This window comes from Microplitis demolitor, chromosome 1 (genome assembly GCF_026212275.2).
Source record: "Microplitis demolitor isolate Queensland-Clemson2020A chromosome 1, iyMicDemo2.1a, whole genome shotgun sequence".
NCBI lineage: Eukaryota > Metazoa > Arthropoda > Insecta > Hymenoptera > Braconidae > Microplitis > Microplitis demolitor.
Window position 1 is genome coordinate 16,764,977 of NC_068545.1, and position 21,077 is coordinate 16,786,053.

The following is a 21,077-nucleotide window of genomic DNA, read 5'->3' on the forward strand; positions in this document are numbered from 1 at the left end:
CACTTTTTCACAATACAGATTATCAAAAATAAATTAATTTTTTTTTTTGGCCATCACTTTAAGAGCATCAATTTGTAAATAAATTTTTCAAATATTTTTTTATCAGCAGTACCGGCTCCTCATTCCTATACAATTTCGCTTATGCTTTTTTACAATACAAATTCTACAAAAAAAGGTATTTGCGAAATAGTATAGGGATGAGGAGCCAGTATTTTTGATAAAAAAATATTTAAGAAATTTATTTACAAATCAATTGCTATAATTTGATGGCCAAAAAAAATATTAATTAATTTTTAACAATTTGTATTGCGAAAAAGTGTAAGCGAAGTTGTATAGGGATGAGGGGCCGCTACTGCTGATAAAAAAATATTTGAAAAAGTTTTTTACAAATAAATTGCTATAATTTGATGGCCGAAAAAAAAAATTAGTTAATTTTGACGAATTTGTATTGTGAAAAAGTGAGAGCTACATTGGGTATTAATTTATAAATGAATTACTCAAATATTTTTTCCTCAGCAGTACCGGCCCGTCATCCCTATACGGGGTTTTCACAATACAAATTCTTTAAAATAAATTAATTTTTTTTTTGGCCATCAAATTATAGCGATTAATATGTAAAAAAATTTTTCAAATATTTTTTTATCAGCAGTACTGACCCCTCATCCCTATACAATGTCGCTCTCACTTTTTCACAATACAGATTCTTAAAAATAAATAAATTTTTTTTTTGGCCATCAATTTAAAAACATTAATTTGTTAATAAATTTCTCAAATATTTTTTTATCAGCAGAACCGGCCCTTAATCCCTACACAATGTCGCTCTCACTTTTTCACAATACAGATTCTTAAAAATAAATAAATTTTTTTTTTTTAGCCATCAAACTATAGCAATTAATTTGTAAAAAAATTTCTCAAATATTTTTTTATCAGCAGAACCGGCCCTTAATCCCTACACAATGTCGCTCTCACTTTTTCACAATACAGATTCTTAAAAATAAATAAATTTTTTTTTTTTAGCCATCAAATTATAGCGATTAATTTGTAAAAAAATTTTTCAAATATTTTTTTATCAGCAGTACTAACCCCTCATCCCTTTACAATGTCGCTCTCACTTTTTCACAATACAGATTATCAAAAATAAATTAATTTTTTTTTTGGCCATCACTTTAAGAGCATCAATTTGTAAATAAATTTTTCAAATATTTTTTTATCAGCAGTACCGGCTCCTCATTCCTATACAATTTCGCTTATGCTTTTTTACAATACAAATTCTACAAAAAAAGTATTTGCGAAATAGTATAGGGATGAGGAGCCAGTATTTTTGATAAAAAAATATTTGAGAAATTTATTTACAAATCAATTGCTATAATTTGATGGTCAAAAAAAAATTAATTTATTTTTAAGAATTTGTATTGTGAATAAGTGATTGCGAAATTGTATACGGATAAGGGGCCGGTACTGCTGATGAAAAAATATTAAAAAAATTTATTTACAAATTAATTGCTATAACCTGATGGCCAAAAAGAAAAATTAGTTAATTTTGAAGAATTTGTATTGTGAAAAAGCGAGAGCTACATTATGTATTAATTTATAAACAAATTACTCAAATATTTTTTCATCAGCAGTACCGGTCCCTCATCCCTATACAATTTCGCAATCACTTTTTCACAAGACAAATTTTTTCAAATAAATTAATTTTTTTTTTTGCCATCAGATTATAGCGATTAATATGTAAAAAAATTTCTCAAATATTTTTTTTATCCGCAGTACCGGCCCGTCATCCCTATACGATTTCACAAACACTTTTTCACAATACTAATTCTTTAAAATAAATTAATTTTTTTTTTGCCATTAGATTATAGCGATTAATATGTAAAAAAATTTCTCAAATATTTTTTTTTCAGCAGTACCGGCCCCTCATCTCTATACGATTTTGCAAACAGTTTCTCACAATACAAATTCTCAAAAATAAATTAATTTTTTTTTTGCCTTCAAATTATAGCAATTAATTTGAAAATAAATTTTTCAAATATTCTTTCATCAGCAGTTCCGGCCCCTCATCTTTATACAATTTCGCTCGCACTGTTTCACAATGCAAATTGTTAAAAATTGATTAATTTTTTTTCTTGGCCTTCAAATTATAGCAATTGATTTGTAAATAAATTTCTCAAATATTTTTTTATCAACAATACCGGCTCCTCATCCCTATACAATTTCGCTTATGCTTTTCCATAATACAAATTCTACAAAAAAAGTGATTGCAAAATTTTATGGGGATGAGGGGCCGATACTGCTGATAAAAAAATTTTTGAAAAATTTATTTACAAATTAATTGCTATAATTTGATGGTCAACAAAAAAAATTAGTTAATTTTCAAGAATTTGAATTGTAAAAAAGTGAGCGATATTGTGTATTAATTTATAAATGAATTTCTCAAATATTTTTTTATCAGCAGTACCGGCCCCTCATCCCCATACAATTTCGCAATCACTTTTTTACAATACAAATTCTTAAAAATAAATTAATTTTTTTGGCCATCAAATTATAGCGATTAGTTTGTAAAAAAATGTTTCAAATATTTTTTCATCAGCAGTACCGGCCCGTCATCCCTATACGATTTCACAAACACTTTTTCACAATACAAATTCTTAAAAATAAATTAATTTCTTTTTTGGCCATCAGATTATAGCGATTAATTTGTAAATAAATTTCTCAAATATTTTTTTATCAGCAGTACCGGCCCTTTCATCCGTATACAATTTCACTTATGCTTTTTTACAATACAAATTCTTCGAAATTAGGTAATTTTTTTGTTTGGCCATCAAATTTTAGCGATCAAATTGTTAATACATTTTTCAAATATTTTTTTTGTCAGCAGTACCGGCCCCTCATTCCTATACAATTTTGCAATCACTTTTTCACTTTTTAGTTTATATTTTCAGACCATAAATAATTATGGTAATTGTCGTGTTTCCAAATATGCCAATTTATCTTTTATTCATTGCTGAAATTAATTTATGTAGTGTTAAAATATTTGCCTCTTTCATGTTTGTTGTATCGAATAAAATTTACCTGTTTTTGTAAGTATTGTAAAATAATCAATCATGTCCCTAGTATTATAAAATTCACATCTTCAGTATGTAAGCGATGACAAAATTCCATTATTCCTTCCGTAGTATTATCATTTCCTCATGATTATTATGCTTGTACCTTTCATCGTTGTATTCTTCTTTGTATTCTAACCTTCAAATCATTTAAGTGAAGATTATTGTTGATCATTTCTGATATTTTATTTATTTATCCATTAATCAAGATTAAATTAATTCTTCTAATCTCCAAACATATTTACCTTATTTAGTTGTCCAATTAAATTTTTTTAGATATACATCGTAATTTAATTACGTTAATTGACGTTTACTATCTAAGGAGGCTTTAGTGAATCCAATAAAAAACAACATATTATTAACGCTAATATTTGTAAAATTACATTAAAACAATATAGCGTCACTTTTGAATTATTAAAATAATTAAAGTTGAACCATTGTTTCCATCTCGATCATCGATAGAGATGAATATTATCAAAGGGTACGGAACGACCGGAGGCAGCTGAGAGCAAAGACAAGATAGAAATATGTTAAAAAGAGAAACGAGGCAAGAAATGAATTTTTTTTTTTTAATAATTATTGATTCCTTAATTTTTTATTTTATTATAAATGTAAATAATTAATTTTTATGTACGAAAATTAAGTAAACAAAATAATTCAGACATTACTTTGACTCACTACTTTCACTTAAACCTTTTAACGTCAACAACCCATAGGTTAATGTCGGCCATTTTGTTTTATAAAATGAGAGCGAAAATTTGAATTCTGAGTGTTATAGTTAAAAGAAATTTTTTTTTTTTAAATTATTTATATTTTTTGACTATAATTTTTAAACTAAACACATGGATAGAATAAATCACAGTTTTTTTTTCAAGAATAATATTATTAATAACTTAATACATTTTTATAAATTGTTGATTTATTATTTTTTTTTTTTTGGAAAAACGTACAGCTTTTTAAAAAAGTGAATAATTATTATAATTTTAATTATTAATGATATCAATATTGTTATGATTATTATTATTTTTTTTATTAAAATTTATGTTATAAATATTTTTTTTAATAATATTATTATTATTATTATAACATAATGTAAAAGACCCAGTACCTAACCATTCATGTATTTGTATATTTATATTTACTAGATTTTACTAAATATAGATATACAAATACGAGAAGTATACTGTAGACGGATACTGTCTTTGAATATATTGTTAAAGAATATTTTTTTTCTCAGTAAACTCTAAGGACGAGCGTATTGATTAGGAAGGCAGAAGTACGGATAGAAAAGAGTAGAGAAATTCGGTGGATGATTAGGAAAATTAAATGGAGGATAAATGTGCTGATGGGCTAAATTAGGAGGAAGTAAGATCCCAGGTTGCTGTTGAAGAAGTGGCTGCTGTTGCGGTAACAATTGCAGCTGGTGTGGTAGCAACGGCTGCTGCTGTAGGAGCAATTGTTGCTGCTGAGGTAGCACTTGCTGCTGCAGTAGTAAGAATTGCTGCTGCTGTGATAGCCATTGCTGCTGCTGTAGTTGCAGTTGCTGCTGCTGTGGTTGTGATTGCTGCTGCTGTGGTTGCAATTGCTGCTGCTGTGGTTGCAATTGCTGCTGCTGTAGTTGCAGTTGCTGCTGCTGTGGTTGTGATTGCTGCTGCTGTGGTTGCAATTGCTGCTGCTGTGGTTGCAATTGCTGCTGCTGTGGTTGCAAATGCTGCTGCTGTGGTTGCAATTGCTGCTGCATCAGTTGCTGCTGCTGCAGTTGCAATTGCTGCTTCTGTGGTTGCAATCGTTGCTGCTGCAGTTGATTCCATCCTGACAACTCTTGGGATTGCTGCTGATTTTTTCCAACCTGTTCCAAGAGCTTCGAGTAATTGCGGTTGAACTTTTGAATGGCTTTCATTGTGCGCTTTGATGGCAGATGGGGCTCGATAGAAGACGGTCGCTGCGCAATCTTTGGAGGTGGTATGCTAAAATTTGGCAGCATTAAGGATCTTGATAACTGGTTAGCATTGCCAATCAGTTGCTGAGCATTTGGCAGCTGTGAGTTGTTTACAATCCCCGGTTCCTGATGTCTCGGCATCTGGTTGACATTGTTAGCTAGTTGCTGAGCATTTGGCAGCTGTGGGTTGTTAACAGCCCCCGGTTCCTGATGTCTCGGCATCTGGTTGACATTGTTAGCTAGTTGCTGAGCATTTGGCAGCTGTGGGTTGTTAACAGCCCCCGGTTCCTGATGTCTCAGCATCTGGTTGACATTGTTAGCTAGTTGCTGAGCATTTGGCAGCTGTGGGTTGTTTACAGCCCCCGGTTCCTGATGTCTCGGCCTCTGGTTGACATTGTTAGCTAGTTGCTGAGCATTTGGCAGCTGTGGGTTGTTAACAGCCCCCGGTTCCTGATGTCTCGGCATCTGGTTGACATTGTTAGCTAGTTGCTGAGCATTTGGCAGCTGTGGGTTGTTTACAGCCCCCGGTTCCTGATGTCTCGGCCTCTGGTTGACATTGTTAGCTAGTTGCTGAGCATTTGGCAGCTGTGGGTTGTTAACAGCCCCCGGTTCCTGATGTCTCAGCATCTGGTTGACATTGTTAGCTAGTTGCTGAGCATTTGGCAGCTGTGGGTTGTTTACAGCCCCCGGTTCCTGATGTCTCGGCCTCTGGTTGACATTGTTAGCTAGTTGCTGAGCATTTGGCAGCTGTGGGTTGTTAACAGCCCCCGGTTCCTGATGTCTCGGCATCTGGTTGACATTGTTAGCTAGTTGCTGAGCATTTGGCAGCTGTGGGTTGTTAACAGCCCCCGGTTCCTGATGTCTCGGCATCTGGTTGACATTGTTAGCTAGTTGCTGAGCATTTGGCAGCTGTGGGTTGTTAACAGCCCCCGGTTCCTGATGTCTCGGCATCTGGTTGACATTGTTAGCTAGTTGCTGAGCATTTGGCAGCTGTGGGTTGTTAACAGCCCCCGGTTCCTGATGTCTCGGCATCTGGTTGACATTGTTAGCTAGTTGCTGAGCATTTGGCAGCTGTGGGTTGTTAACAGCCCCTGGTTCCTGATGTCTCGGCATCTGGTTGACATTGTCATCTAGTTGCTGAGCATTTGGCAGCTGTGGGTTGTTAACAGCCCCCGGTTCCTGATGTCTTGGCATCTGGTTGACATTGTCATCTAGTTGCTGAGCATTTGGCAGCTGCGGGTTGTTTACAGCCCCTGGCTCCTGGTGTCGTTGAAGCTGGTTGGCATTGCCTGCCGGATGCTGAGCTCCGGGCAGCTGCGGGTTGTTGAGAGTGCCCGCTTCGTTGGTTGGTCCACCTCGGTCAGTTCTAAGTCGAGTTCGTGGTCCGTTTGGCGCGATGGCATCGCGTTGTAGTGCTGGGCGGGCACGCGTTTCTTTCATTCTTCTTCCTCTCCCTGTAAGATTCAGAAAATTAAATTTTATTTAACTTTAAAGATTTAACTTAAACTTATCAAATAAAATCATACTGCAATTAACATCGTACTCGTTTTCTTTATTATTGTCCAAATAAAGCTAACAACTGAAAAATTTATATCATTTTTTTTGTACCCATTATTCATTATCATAATATACATTTTAATATTATATTTTCTCATTCACCTTTAGTTTTGCCTCGAAACCCATTCATTGTTTGGCTTATACTGTTGTGAGATATTGGATGAATCTGCAAAAGATAGATATTGTTTTTTTTTAGCAATAGAACTGGACCTACATCCTTATGTAATATTTACAGCCTTTTTTTTGCGAATCTAATGTTTCAAAGTGGAAAAATTTTTCCCCACCGATAATGTTTTAATCACTTTTTAATTACCAAGTTATTTTTTAATTTTTTTTTATCAATAAAACCGGACTTACATTCCTAAATATTATTCCCTTTACTTTTTTTACAACGCTATATTTTGAAAATAAATAAATTTTTTGTTTCCGATAATTTGTAACCCAATTTTTAATTACCAAATTTTTTTTTTATTTTTTTTTTTTATCAATAGAACCGCACTGACGTTGCTAGATAATATTCGCTTGACTTTTTTTACAACGCTATATTTTAAAAATAAATAAATTTCTTTTTCGCCGATGATTTTTAACTTAATTTTTAATTACCAAATTTTTTTTTATTTTTTTTTCATCAATAGAACCGGACATACATTGCTAAATAACATTCGCTTGACTTTTTTTACAACGCTATATTTTAAAAATAAATAAATTTTTTTTTGCCGATAATTTTTAACGTAATTTTTAATTAACAAATTTTTTTTTAATTTTTTTTTTTTCACAATAGAACCGGACATACATTGCTAAATAACATTCGCTTGACTTTTTTTACAACGCTATATTTTAAAAATAAAAAAATTTCTTTTTCGCCGATAATTTTTAACTTAATTTTTAATTACCAAATTTTTTTTTATTTTTTTTTCATCAATAGAACCGGACATACATTGCTAAATAACATTCGCTTGACTTTTTTTACAACGCTATATTTTAAAAATAAATAAATTTTTTTTTGCCGATAATTTTTAACTTAATTTTTAATTATCAAATTTTTTTTTTATTTTTTTTTATCCATAGAACCGGTTATACATTCCTAAATAATATTCCCTGTACCTTTCTTAAAACGCTAATTTTTAAAAAGAAATAAGTTTTTTTTTGCCGATAATTTTTAACCTAATTTTTAATTATCAAATTTTAAAAAAATTTTTTTTTTTTCGACAGAACCGAACTTACATTGCTAAATAATATTCGCTATACCTTTCTTAAAACGCTAATTTTTAAAAATAAATAAGTTTTATTTTGCTGATAATTTTTAACTTAATTTTTAATTACCAAATTTTTTTTTATTTTTTTTTCATCAATAGAACCGGACATACATTGCTAAATAATAACCGCTGCTATATTCTTACAAAGTTTAATTTTATAAATAAATAAAATTTTTTTGACAATAATTTTTAATTTGAGTTTTTTTTCCCTATTTTCGTTTTCTTTTTTTTTTTTATTAATATAACCAGACTTACATTTCCAAATAATATTGTCCGCGACTTTCATTTCCCGATTTATATAAAACTTAACGAACAATATTATGCATTCAAGTATAAAAAAAAATTTTCGTACTTACTTAGGATACTTTTTTTTGATGAAGTGTTCACCGCAACGATTATCCACCAAGTGAGATACGATTTTACACAATGACTCGATGTTTTTTTTTTTTTTTTATTTTACTAATTGTCGCCACAGATTGTCGATTATTTCACTAGTATCTTATGATAGAAAGAGAAGAACCTACAGGTAGCATACTGTCACACACTTTTAAGTGTAATTTTACAACGCTCTCTGTCTCACAAATTCATAAATGTTCTAAGAATGATATTTCTAAGAAATACGACATTATGAACGACAAATATTATTAATAGTTTAAATTAAATTAAGAAAAAAAAAAATTATTTTAGGTAATATTTAAACTGGAAATCAACAATATGTTTAAAATGACTTTAAAAATACATTTTTTTTTATCAATAGAACCGGACTTACATTCCTAAATAATATTCCCTGTACCTTTCGTAAAACGCTAATTTTTAAAAATAAATAAGTTTTTTTTTGCTGATAATTTTTAACTTAATTTTTAATTACCAAATTTTTTTTTTATTTTTTTTTTTATCAATAGAACCGCACTGACGTTGCTAAATAATATTCGCTTGAATTTTTTTACAACGCTATATTTTAAAAATAAATAAATATTTTTTTTGCCGATAATTTTTAACCCAATTTTTAATTCACAAATTTTTTTTTTATTTTTTTTTGCAATAGAACCGGACTAACATTGCTAAATAATATTCGTTGTACCTTTCTTAAAACGCTAATTTTTAAAAATAAATAAATTTTTTTTCGCCGATAATTTTTAACTTAATTTTTAATTATCAAATTTTTTTTTATTTTTTTTTATCCATAGAACCGGTTATACATTCCTAAATAATATTCCCTGTACCTTTCTTAAAACGCTAATTTTTAAAAATAAATAAATTTTTTTTTGCCGATAATTTTTAACCTAATTTTTAATTAACAAATTTTTAAAAAATTTTTTTTTTTGCGATAGAACCGAACTTACATTGCTAAATAATATTCGCTATACCTTTCTTAAAACGCTAATTTTTAAAAATAAATAAGTTTTATTTTGCTGATAATTTTTAACTTAATTTTTAATTACCAAATTTTTTTTTATTTTTTTTTCATCAATAGAACCGGACATACATTGCTAAATAACATTCGCTTGACTTTTTTTACAACGCTATATTTTAAAAATAAATAAATTTTTTTTTGCCGATTATTTTTAACGTAATTTTTAATTAACAAATTTTTTTTTAATTTTTTTTTTTTCACAATAGAACCGAACTTACATTGCTAAATAATATTGCTGTACCTTTCTTAAAACGCTAATTTTTAAAAATAAATTAATTTTTTTTTTGCCGATTATTTTCAACCCAATTTTTAATTATCAAATTTTTTTTTTATTTTTTTTTCATCAATAGAACCGGACATACATTGCTAAATAACATTCGCTTGACTTTTTTTACAACGCTATATTTTAAAAATAAATAAATTTTTTTTTGCCGATTATTTTTAACGTAATTTTTAATTAACAAATTTTTTTTTAATTTTTTTTTTTTCACAATAGAACCGAACTTACATTGCTAAATAATATTGCTGTACCTTTCTTAAAACGCTAATTTTTAAAAATAAATTAATTTTTTTTTTGCCGATTATTTTCAACCCAATTTTTAATTATCAAATTTTTTTTTTATTTTTTTTTTTATCAATAGAACCGCACTGACGTTGCTAGATAATATTCGCTTGACTTTTTTTACAACGCTATATTTTAAAAATAAATAAATTTCTTTTTCGCCGATAATTTTTAACTTAATTTTTAATTACCAAATTTTTTTTTATTTTTTTTTCATCAATAGAACCGGACATACATTGCTAAATAATATTCGCTTGACTTTTTTTACAACGCTATATTTTAAAAATAAATAAATTTTTTTTTGCCGATTATTTTTAACGTAATTTTTAATTAACAAATTTTTTTTTAATTTTTTTTTTTTCACAATAGAACCGAACTTACATTGCTAAATAATATTGCTGTACCTTTCTTAAAACGCTAATTTTTAAAAATAAATTAATTTTTTTTTTGCCGATTATTTTCAACCCAATTTTTAATTATCAAATTTTTTTTTTATTTTTTTTTTTATCAATAGAACCGCTCTGACGTTGCTAGATAATATTCGCTTGACTTTTTTTACAACGCTATATTTTAAAAATAAATAAATTTCTTTTTCGCCGATAATTTTTAACTTAATTTTTTAATACCAAATTTTTTTTTATTTTTTTTTCATCAATAGAACCGGACATACATTGCTAAATAATATTCGCTTGACTTTTTTTACAACGCTATATTTAAAAATAAATAAATTTTTTTTTGCCGATTATTTTTAACGTAATTTTTAATTAACAAATTTTTTTTTAATTTTTTTTTTTTCACAATAGAACCGAACTTACATTGCTAAATAATATTGCTGTACCTTTCTTAAAACGCTAATTTTTAAAAATAAATTAATTTTTTTTTTGCCGATTATTTTCAACCCAATTTTTAATTATCAAATTTTTTTTTTATTTTTTTTTTTATCAATAGAACCGCACTGACGTTGCTAGATAATATTCGCTTGACTTTTTTTACAACGCTATATTTTAAAAATAAATAAATTTCTTTTTCGCCGATAATTTTTAACTTAATTTTTAATTACCAAATTTTTTTTTATTTTTTTTTCATCAATAGAACCGGACATACATTGCTAAATAACATTCGCTTGACTTTTTTTACAACGCTATATTTTAAAAATAAATAAATTTTTTTTTGCCGATTATTTTTAACGTAATTTTTAATTAACAAATTTTTTTTTAATTTTTTTTTTTTTCACAATAGAACCGAACTTACATTGCTAAATAATATTGCTGTACCTTTCTTAAAACGCTAATTTTTAAAAATAAATTAATTTTTTTTTTGCCGATTATTTTCAACCCAATTTTTAATTATCAAATTTTTTTTTTATTTTTTTTTTTATCAATAGAACCGCACTGACGTTGCTAGATAATATTCGCTTGACTTTTTTTACAACGCTATATTTTAAAAATAAATAAATTTCTTTTTCGCCGATAATTTTTAACTTAATTTTTAATTACCAAATTTTTTTTTATTTTTTTTTCATCAATAGAACCGGACATACATTGCTAAATAATATTCGCTTGACTTTTTTTACAACGCTATATTTTAAAAATAAATAAATTTTTTTTTGCCGATTATTTTTAACGTAATTTTTAATTAACAAATTTTTTTTTAATTTTTTTTTTTTCACAATAGAACCGAACTTACATTGCTAAATAATATTGCTGTACCTTTCTTAAAACGCTAATTTTTAAAAATAAATTAATTTTTTTTTTGCCGATTATTTTCAACCCAATTTTTAATTATCAAATTTTTTTTTTATTTTTTTTTTTATCAATAGAACCGCTCTGACGTTGCTAGATAATATTCGCTTGACTTTTTTTACAACGCTATATTTTAAAAATAAATAAATTTCTTTTTCGCCGATAATTTTTAACTTAATTTTTTAATACCAAATTTTTTTTTATTTTTTTTTCATCAATAGAACCGGACATACATTGCTAAATAATATTCGCTTGACTTTTTTTACAACGCTATATTTTAAAAATAAATAAATTTTTTTTTGCCGATTATTTTTAACGTAATTTTTAATTAACAAATTTTTTTTTAATTTTTTTTTTTTCACAATAGAACCGAACTTACATTGCTAAATAATATTGCTGTACCTTTCTTAAAACGCTAATTTTTAAAAATAAATTAATTTTTTTTTTGCCGATTATTTTCAACCCAATTTTTAATTATCAAATTTTTTTTTTATTTTTTTTTTTATCAATAGAACCGCACTGACGTTGCTAGATAATATTCGCTTGACTTTTTTTACAACGCTATATTTTAAAAATAAATAAATTTCTTTTTCGCCAATAATTATTAACTTAATATTTAATTATCAAATTTTTTTTTTAATTTTTTTTTTCAATAGTACCGGACTAACATTGTTAAATAATATTCGCTGTACGTTTCTTAAAATGCTAATTTTTAAAAATGAATAAATTTTGGTTTGGCTGAAATTTTTAACCCAATTTTCAATCATCAAATTTTTTTCATCAATAGAACCGGACATACATTGCTAAATAATAACCGCTGCTATATTCTTACAAAGTTTAATTTTATAAATAAATAAAATTTTTTTGACAATAATTTTTAATTTGATTTTTTTTTTCCCTATTTTCGTTTTCTTTTTTTTTTTTTATTAATATAACCAGACTTACATTTCCAAATAATATTGTCCGCGGCTTTCATTTCCCGATTTATATAAAACTTAACGAACAATATTATGCATTCAAGTATAAAAAAAAATTTTCGTACTTACTTAGGATACTTTTTTTTGATGAAGTGTTCACCGCAACGATTATCCACCAAGTGAGATACGATTTTACACAATGACTCGATGTTTTTTTTTTTTTTTTATTTTACTAATTGTCGCCACAGATTGTCGATTATTTCACTAGTATCTTATGATAGAAAGAGAAGAACCTACAGGTAGCACACTGTCACATACTTTTAAGTGTAATTTTACAACGCTCTCTGTTTCACAAATGCATAAATGTTCTAAGAATGATATTTCTAAGAAATACAATATTATAAACGATAAATATTATAAATAGTTTAAATTAAATTAAGAAAAATAAAATATTATTCTAGGTAATATTCAAACAGTAAATCAACGATATGTTTAAAATGACTTTAGGAATACATTTGTTTTTATTAATAGAAACTTATTAAATTTATAAATTTGTTATTTGTAATTTGGTTATATTGTAACTTTTGCTGTCAAGTATAACTTAAGTAAAATTATAATCGATACTTAAGAAAAGAAAAAAAATTCAGTTGGTTTTTCTTTAATTATAATTTTAAACTTTTAAGATTTGGTAAATTTATAATTTTTATGATCAAATTATTACATTGGTAAGATCATTACGTTTTTGTAGTTAGAAGCCTTTTTTCTCAACACTAAGAAAGGAAAGTCTAATCTCTTTGAATTCCAAGGAATCAAGCGTGAACCGATCGATCGTTTCCGATATTTACAATTAATTTTATTTTAATATCATTTATGTAGAAATTTTTATGAAAATCAAGTTGACGTGAAAAAACATAATTGTTGATAAATATCGAAGACTCGATGTAGTCCTTCGAATGAAAAGGAGAGCCTGTATACATTTTGTTGGTCAAGGCTGCTCTCAACCGTTCCCTAATTATTTTAGAACAGGGATCACAAAATTTGAGTCCCTGTTGTTGAAACGAATTGTAAAAAAAATTTGGAAAATCCGAAAGTGCACGACTCATAATGCTCATTTATTATGAAATAATAAAAAAATAATGAAAAAATGGCGGGAAGCAGAAATAAATATAAAATATTTAAAATTTTCGTTCATTAAAATTTGTTGTTTTTTTTTTTTTTTTTTTTTTATAATTATATTAGTATTTATTTTATAATCATAAAAGAATCTACTTAAAATATCTCGATTGATAACAAAAAAATTGATATAAATAAAAAAAAAATTGAATTGAAAAAATTCAGGCTTACCAATTAGCAAAAAAAAACAGCTGTACTAGGATGGTAATGCGCAAGCGCCTCTAGTGAAATAAATGTAACTAAAAAACTATCAGACCTATTATAGTCTAAGAGCCGGACCTACTTCGACCTTCACCGATCCTGCAACCTAATGAAATATATTTTTTAAAACGCTTAGATAATAGATAAATACGCCTATAATAGATTTCCTATCAAAATCCTGACCAAGCTATTTTTAAATAAATTAATAAAAATTAAATTTTTTTAAATTTTTTACCGTACTCGCAACCTGCCAAATTATACTCTAACCGACAGCAAATAATGCATAGAATATGCCACGGTAGCCTTGCTTAACCATTTTTTGACTAAACTGGCAAGCGGGTATAAACAGGTAAGTCAATATAAAAAAACTCCACCGATCTATGGACCGCTTTAATTTTACACCAAAATGTAGTTAATTTTATAACAATCACGATGGTATAAGATTGCCTACGAAAACCCGGTCATTAATATCCATTGTCAGGCTTTGAAGTTTAAAAATCGGAGCAAACAGTGATGCGCGAGAGAGAAAGTCGAGCGGCAAAAGTCTGTGCGTTAGAAGAAGACATACCATGACAGTTGTGCGCGCTATATTCCCGAGATATAGGCTACTGCGCATGCTCTGTCTCATACCTCTTATGATTACTCGGAATTATTTTGGAGCAATCGACAATAAAATTTATTTATTTTATAATTATAGATTATTATACTTATATTTATAGATTATTTTACTCATATTTATAATTATATTAATTATATCTATAATTATAATAATGTTAGTATATGCATAATAAAAAATATATCCTAATTATAAATGAGAATATATATATTCATTTTTTATAATTTAACTTTTAACTAAGAAAACTTAAGTATAAGCAAAGGAAATAGAAAATTAATGAAAAAAAAAAAAAAAAAAATAAAATAATATTTAATAAATATTTTTACAAATTACAAATGTAATAAATATTAATATTTTTTTTTTTTTTTCATTAATTTTCAATTTCCTTTGCTTATACTTAAGTTTTCTTAGTTAAAAGTTAAATTATAAGAAATGAATGTATATATTCTCATTTATAATTAGGATATATTTTTTATTATGCATATACTAACATTATTATAATTATAGATATAATTAATATAATTATAAATATAAGTAAAATAATCTATAAATATATGTATAATAATCTATAATTATAAAATAAATAAATTTTATTGTCGATTGCTCCAAAATAATTCCGAGTAATAATAAGAGGTATGATACAGAGCATGCGTAGTAGCCTACATCTCGGGAATATAGCGCGCATAACTGTCATGTTATGTCTTCTTCTAACGCACAGACTTTTGCCGCTCGACTTTCTCTCTCGCGCATCACTGTTTGCTCCGATTTTTAAACTTCAAAGCCTGACAATGGATATTAATGACCGGGTTTTCGTAGGCAATCCTATACCATCGTGATTGTTATAAAATTAACTACATTTTGGTGTAAAATTAAAGCGTTCCATAGATCGGTGGAGTTTTTTTATGTTGACTTACCTGTTTATACCTGCTTGCCAGGTAGTTTGGTCAAAAAATGGATAGGCAAGACTACCGCGGCATATTCTATGCATTATTTGCTGTCGGTTAAAGTATAATTTGGCAGGTTGCAAGTACGGTAAAAAATTAAAAAAAATTTAATTTTTATTAATTTATTTAAAAATAGCTTGGTCAGGATTTTGATAGGAAAGCTATTATAGGCGTATTTATCTATTATCTAAGCGTTCTAAAAAATATATCTCAATAGGCAGGAATGGTAGAGGTCGAAGTAGGTCCGGCTCTTAGACTATTACAAAATATCGTGGGACCTTTTTTGGAGACAATTTTATTCCCTAGAAGTTATTCGTATAAAGTTTTTTTCGAATTCCACATTGTTTTCTAGTTATTTTTATTTTATTGTCAAGCTCATAAAAGAAATAGTTTTCTGATCGATTTTAAAAGCTTGACATTAAAATAAAAATAACTAGAAAACAATGCGGAATTCGGAAAACCTTTATAAGAATAACTTCTAGGGAATAAAATTGTCTACAAAAAAGATCCCATGATATTCTGTAATATGTCTGATAGTTTTGCCGGAAATGTAAAAAGATCTTAAAATTTAATATGAATTCGACTTCAACCTCAAATACCTTTTGAACAAATAGATTTATCAAAAAATGATAAGAAACTTTTTTTGTAGAGCATTCAATTACCTACAAAAATATACCTGCCAATTATTCCTATGACGCATCGTTAGTTACTTATAAAAATTAGAAGACGAAAAAAAATTTTTTTTCATGTTATTCATATGGAAAATGGAAAAGTGCAATGCGAAACCTCTCAATGTTAATATTAAGAGCTCTAATTTTTACAGGCGTCTTTTTTTTTATCTAAATGAAACTTTTGAACCTGTTTGCGAAAAAAAAATTTTATTATTTTTTAATCACCCTTATATATATATATATATATATATATATATATATATATATATATATATATATATATATATATATATATATATATATATATATATATATATATATATATATATATATATATATATATATATATATATATATATATATATATATATATATATATATATATATATATATATATATATATATATATATATATATATATATATACTAGCTGACCCGGCAGACTTCGTACTGCCTCAATCGATTGTAGAGCAAAATAAAAAAAATCAACTCTGCTTAGGTTTCCACTATATAAAATTGGTGTATTATCGTACCATGGACGGGGTAGCTCTATAAGTTATAGATCAAATTAAAAGAAATATAATACAGTGCCAAATATTTCAGCTGGTAGAGCACTCGGCGCGATATCGACATAATCTGGGTTCGATTCCCAATTCGGGCTATCTATGAGGCGTTCCACGCCAAATCAGACACCATTTAGCTTTTAAACCTCGGATTTTTTTGTAACTTTCTTAACTTTTAGCAAAGGTTGAAATAGGCCTTCATGATTTTTTTCTAATTTTTTCCTCTAATCGTTTTCGAAATATCGAATTTTTAAAAAGGAAGAGATTTTTCTTTTAAATGTCTGTAACTTTGCGAAAAGTGGTTTAAACAAAATTTTCAAAGAGTCAAAAAATGTTTGTCTTTAGTTATCTTTTCGATAAAAAATATCAAAAACACTTTTAGAACCACGCTTTTGTTGAAATTTCAACTTTTAAGAATAAATGGTCGATTTACAAAAAACACGTACTAATCGATTTTCCTTATAATTTTTCACAGCAAACTGTCACCTAATCTACAACTTTTCCAGCTATGCTCATAACGGGACAACGATGGGATCTATTTTCTTTTAATTTTTTAAATTTCATATTCCAGTTTTTTTTTAAGAAAAATGTCTTAAAATAATAGCATGCTCAGGATATACTGTTAATTATTATCCGACACACAACTATCATCAAAATTTTCTTCCACAGAAAAATTATTACTAATTAATTAATAAATAATCATTTTAATTAATAGTAATAATAATAATTATTAGAAAACGATTAGAGGAAAAAATTAGAAAAAAATCATGAAGGCCTCTTTCAACCTTTACTAAAAGTTAAAAAAATTACAAAAAAATCCAGTCGCGATGGAAAAGTAGGGGTTAATAGTAGAGGATTGAAAATTTAGGGTTGTATGTATTTTTGTAGGCTGTGTCATAAAAAAATAAAAACAAAAAATTTTGCCTAAAAAATAAAAACAAAAATTTAGGGGTGGACTACCCTTAACATTTAGGGGGATGAAAAATAGATGTTGGCCGATTCTCCACCCTGGCCGATAATCACGCTAAAGATCACAAAAATCGGTCGAGCCGTTTCGGAGGAGTTCAAGTTCGAACACCGTGACACGAGAATTTTATATATTAGATATATATATATATAGTTATACAGGCTTTTTTTTATCTTATTAATTGTAATTAAACGGCACTGAGTTATCTAGCCATTCGCAATAGGAGACCTACAAATATTTCGAAGAATTTAAAAAAACAAAATTTAATTAAATTACTGGATTTTTTCGCAAGTTACAATGTATACGGGTTTCATACTTGACGGACAGGAAATTTTTTTAAACTATTTTGATGTTTGTTCCGTTTTTATTGAACTAAATAAATTTTTTAAAAGTATGAAATTAATCTCCATTAAATTATCTCCAAAATGGTATGAAAAATATCTTAATTTCATGATTTAACAAAGGTATAATAATTGAAATAGTTGCCGAAGTGAGGCGAAAAAAATTTTTCGATCGTAAAGCACTCTCTGATGCTTCGCATCATGAGTCGTGCGAAATTGTTAATAACAATTTCATTGTTTCAGTGTAAATAACTCCCGAATCGCTAATCATATAGGAAAGTTTATTTAAAAGAAACTTTTCAAAATAAAAAAAATACAAAAAAAAGATATCATAGTGTTTTTTCATATATTAAAAATTTTGCGAGAAATGGCGAAAAAACAAGCCAGGCGCTCGGACCTCTCCGTCTCGCACAAGCAGCTGCCTATCACGCGCGCTCTCTCTTCGCCAAATCGCGTCAGACACTCGATAAGCCAGCGTTTTTTACGTTAAAAATTTATGAGAAAAAAAAATCGGTGAAATGTCGATACTACCGATTGACAGCATTTTTTCTGAAACAAATTTCCGTCGTATCGTCCAGAGACGTTTTTTTTTATTTTAACTAAAATCATAAACAAATAGATTTTTTAAAGTCCAAGACTGTTAAAAAAAATCGATAAAATGTCGATACCACCAATCGGCAGCGTTCGCCGTTTTTAACTTCCCACTAAGAAAATTGAAAATTTTCAAAAATTCGGGAAGTCTCTGGTTTCGGTCCGATTTTCGAAAACCAAATTCCTATCAGATTTTGACGATTCAAAGTTCTAGGAAGCTATCCTTACTAATTTCACGATGATGTCCGAGTGTACGTATGTGTGTATGTACGTACGTATGTATGTAAATATCTATAACTCTTAAACGGATGAACTGATTTTGATCTTTAAGGTGTCATCCGACGCGGCTTTTTTAGATAACTTTTAATTCGCTCGATGGATTGATTCCAAAATGTAAGTAGCTCTAAAACTTTATAAGCCTCGTCTAATGCCACCTCAACCATTAAAATCAGTTTATTTGTTCAAGAGAAATCGTCGACGAAAGAATTACAATAAAATATTTTTTTTTTAGTTTTTTTGAAATTTCTCAAAAACGACTAGATTAATCAATTTCCAAAGGTGATCAGCTCTAGAACTCAATAAAACGCATCGATTGTCACCTCAACTGTCTGAATCGGTCGATTCGTTTGAGAGATATCGTTGGAGAAAAATGGTAAAAAATGTTTTTTTTTTTTTTTTTTTTGAAAACAACTGCACATAAAAGTATTTTCGAGCTTGAAGGGCTCGAAAATGTATTTACAACAATTTTTTCGAGCTCATCGAGCTCGCAAACAGCGAGAAGTTTTGGGGCTGGCCCGCGGGGTCAACTGACAGACCGACTTTTTTTTGAGATAAATAAATTTTCTTCCATCAACAATTTTAAACACAACTTCCTCTTACACATTTAAAAAAAAAATTTTCTTTTATCAATACAACCTAACTCACATTCCTCAATAATATTCACTGCCACACCTTTACAACGCTAATTTCATAAAATAACTAAATTCTTTTCCACCCATAATTTCTAACCCAATTTTTTAACTTCCCGCTAAGAAAATTGAAAATTTTAAAAAATTCGGGAAGTTATTGGTTTTAGTCCAATTTTCGCAAATCGAATTTTTAACAGGTGTTGACATTTTGAGGTTCTAGGAAGCTATCCTGTCTAATTTCACGATGATGTCCGAGTGTATGTATGTATGTATGTATGTATGTACATACGTACGTATGTAAATATCTATAACTTTTGAACGGATAAACCGATCGTCAAGGTGTCATTCGACGCGGATTGCCAATATTTAAAAGCTGAAAAGAAAATTGAGCTTGATCAGTGGGACTCGTTCAGAGATATTCCAAAAATAAACTTTTTTCAAAAATGTTTTTTCCCAATAACTTGTAATGTGCTCGAGGGATTGATTCCAAAATCAACTGGGCTGTGAAGCTTCATAAGCCACGTCGAATGCCACCTCAACCATCAAAATCAGTTCATTCTTTCAAGAGAAGCCGTTATCGAAAGAATTAAAAAAAAAATTTTTTTTGGTATTTTCGAAATTTCTCAAAATCGATTTAATAAATCGATTTCAAAATCTGAGCAGTTGTAGAACCCAATAAAACTCATCGAATGCCCCCTTAACCGCCTCAATCGGTTTATTCGTTCGAGAGATATCGTTTGAGAAAAAATCGTAAAAAATGTTTTTTTTCGAAAACAAAGGCATAAAAAAGTATTTTTGAGCTCAAAGAGCTCGAAAATGTATCCACGACAATTTTTCGAGCTCCTTGAGCTCGAAAACAGCGGGAAGTTTCGGGGCTGGCCCGCAGGGTCAACTGACAAACCGATTTTTTTTTTACACATTTAAAAAAAAAAATATTTTTTTTCAATAAAAAAAAAAAAAATTTAAGCTTTTTTTGGAGAGAGGCCGTCGTGCCCCAGAAGAAAAAAAATTTGTTTTTTTTTTTGGAGTTTTAGTAAACATCTTAATGATTTGCTTAATAAAGGGCAAAATTAGGTTGACCTACAGATTAAAAGCCATATAAAATAATTACCGGCTTAAGGGGGCCGTCGTGCCCCAGTCTCTCCTACAACATAACTTACGTCTCAAAGAATATTTACTGCCACTTTTTTAAAATAAATAAATTTTTGTCGGCGGTAATAAATTTTAACCCAACTTTTTTTTTTAAATTCGTGTTCATCAATCGAACCGGACTTACATTCCCAAATAATATTGGCTGCCACTTTTACTAACCCATTCAAATTAAATTTTATTAATAATATTAATTATTTAAAAAAAAAAAAATTTTCGTACTTACTTGGGATATTTCTTTTTGATGGTGCTCACCGCAACGATTGTCAACCAAGTGAGATGAGATTCTGTACGCGGAGAAAAATGTTGGCTCGAAATCTACCAATTTTTATTATGCTGTCAACTAAACTTGAAACAGGAAGGGAAGCATCCAAAAAATGATTATGCTCATACGAAAATTTATTATGCTGTATCACAATACTTACTACGCGCGAGAAACTTATCGATGAGATTTAATTACAA

At 28.2% G+C, this 21,077-nt stretch overlaps 1 protein-coding gene and 1 long non-coding RNA gene across 3 annotated transcripts; both read right to left on the reverse strand.

The window, feature by feature from the left end:
* Positions 1-432: 432 nt before the first annotated feature.
* On the reverse strand, positions 433-3,797 carry LOC128667598 (uncharacterized). 2 transcript variants are annotated; one of them, XR_008403540.1, is made up of 4 exons: positions 3,773-3,797; positions 3,350-3,606; positions 3,073-3,243; positions 433-3,004 (listed from the first exon to the last, which is right to left on the reverse strand). It is a non-coding gene; the product is annotated as an uncharacterized LOC128667598 (long non-coding RNA). The 2 variants fall into 2 exon arrangements; XR_008403538.1 differs by having other exon boundaries at positions 3,350-3,796.
* A 550-nt stretch (positions 3,798-4,347) lies between these two features.
* LOC128668243 (putative mediator of RNA polymerase II transcription subunit 26) lies at positions 4,348-6,799 on the reverse strand. The gene is made up of 2 exons (XM_053740753.1): positions 6,703-6,799; positions 4,348-6,497 (listed from the first exon to the last, which is right to left on the reverse strand). The coding sequence occupies exons 1-2, from the start codon at positions 6,728-6,730 to the stop codon at positions 4,348-4,350; spliced, it is 2,178 nt and encodes a 725-aa protein (XP_053596728.1). The 5' UTR covers positions 6,731-6,799.
* Positions 6,800-21,077: the final 14,278 nt, after the last annotated feature.

Coding starts and splice junctions, on each gene's coding strand:
- LOC128668243 (XM_053740753.1), bottom strand. CDS start 6,730: ATGAATGGGTTTCGAGGCAAAACTAAAG. Junction 6,498..6,702: donor GTTTCGAGGCAAAACTAAAG/GTGAATGAGAAA, acceptor TGAATCTTACAG/GGAGAGGAAGAAGAATGAAA.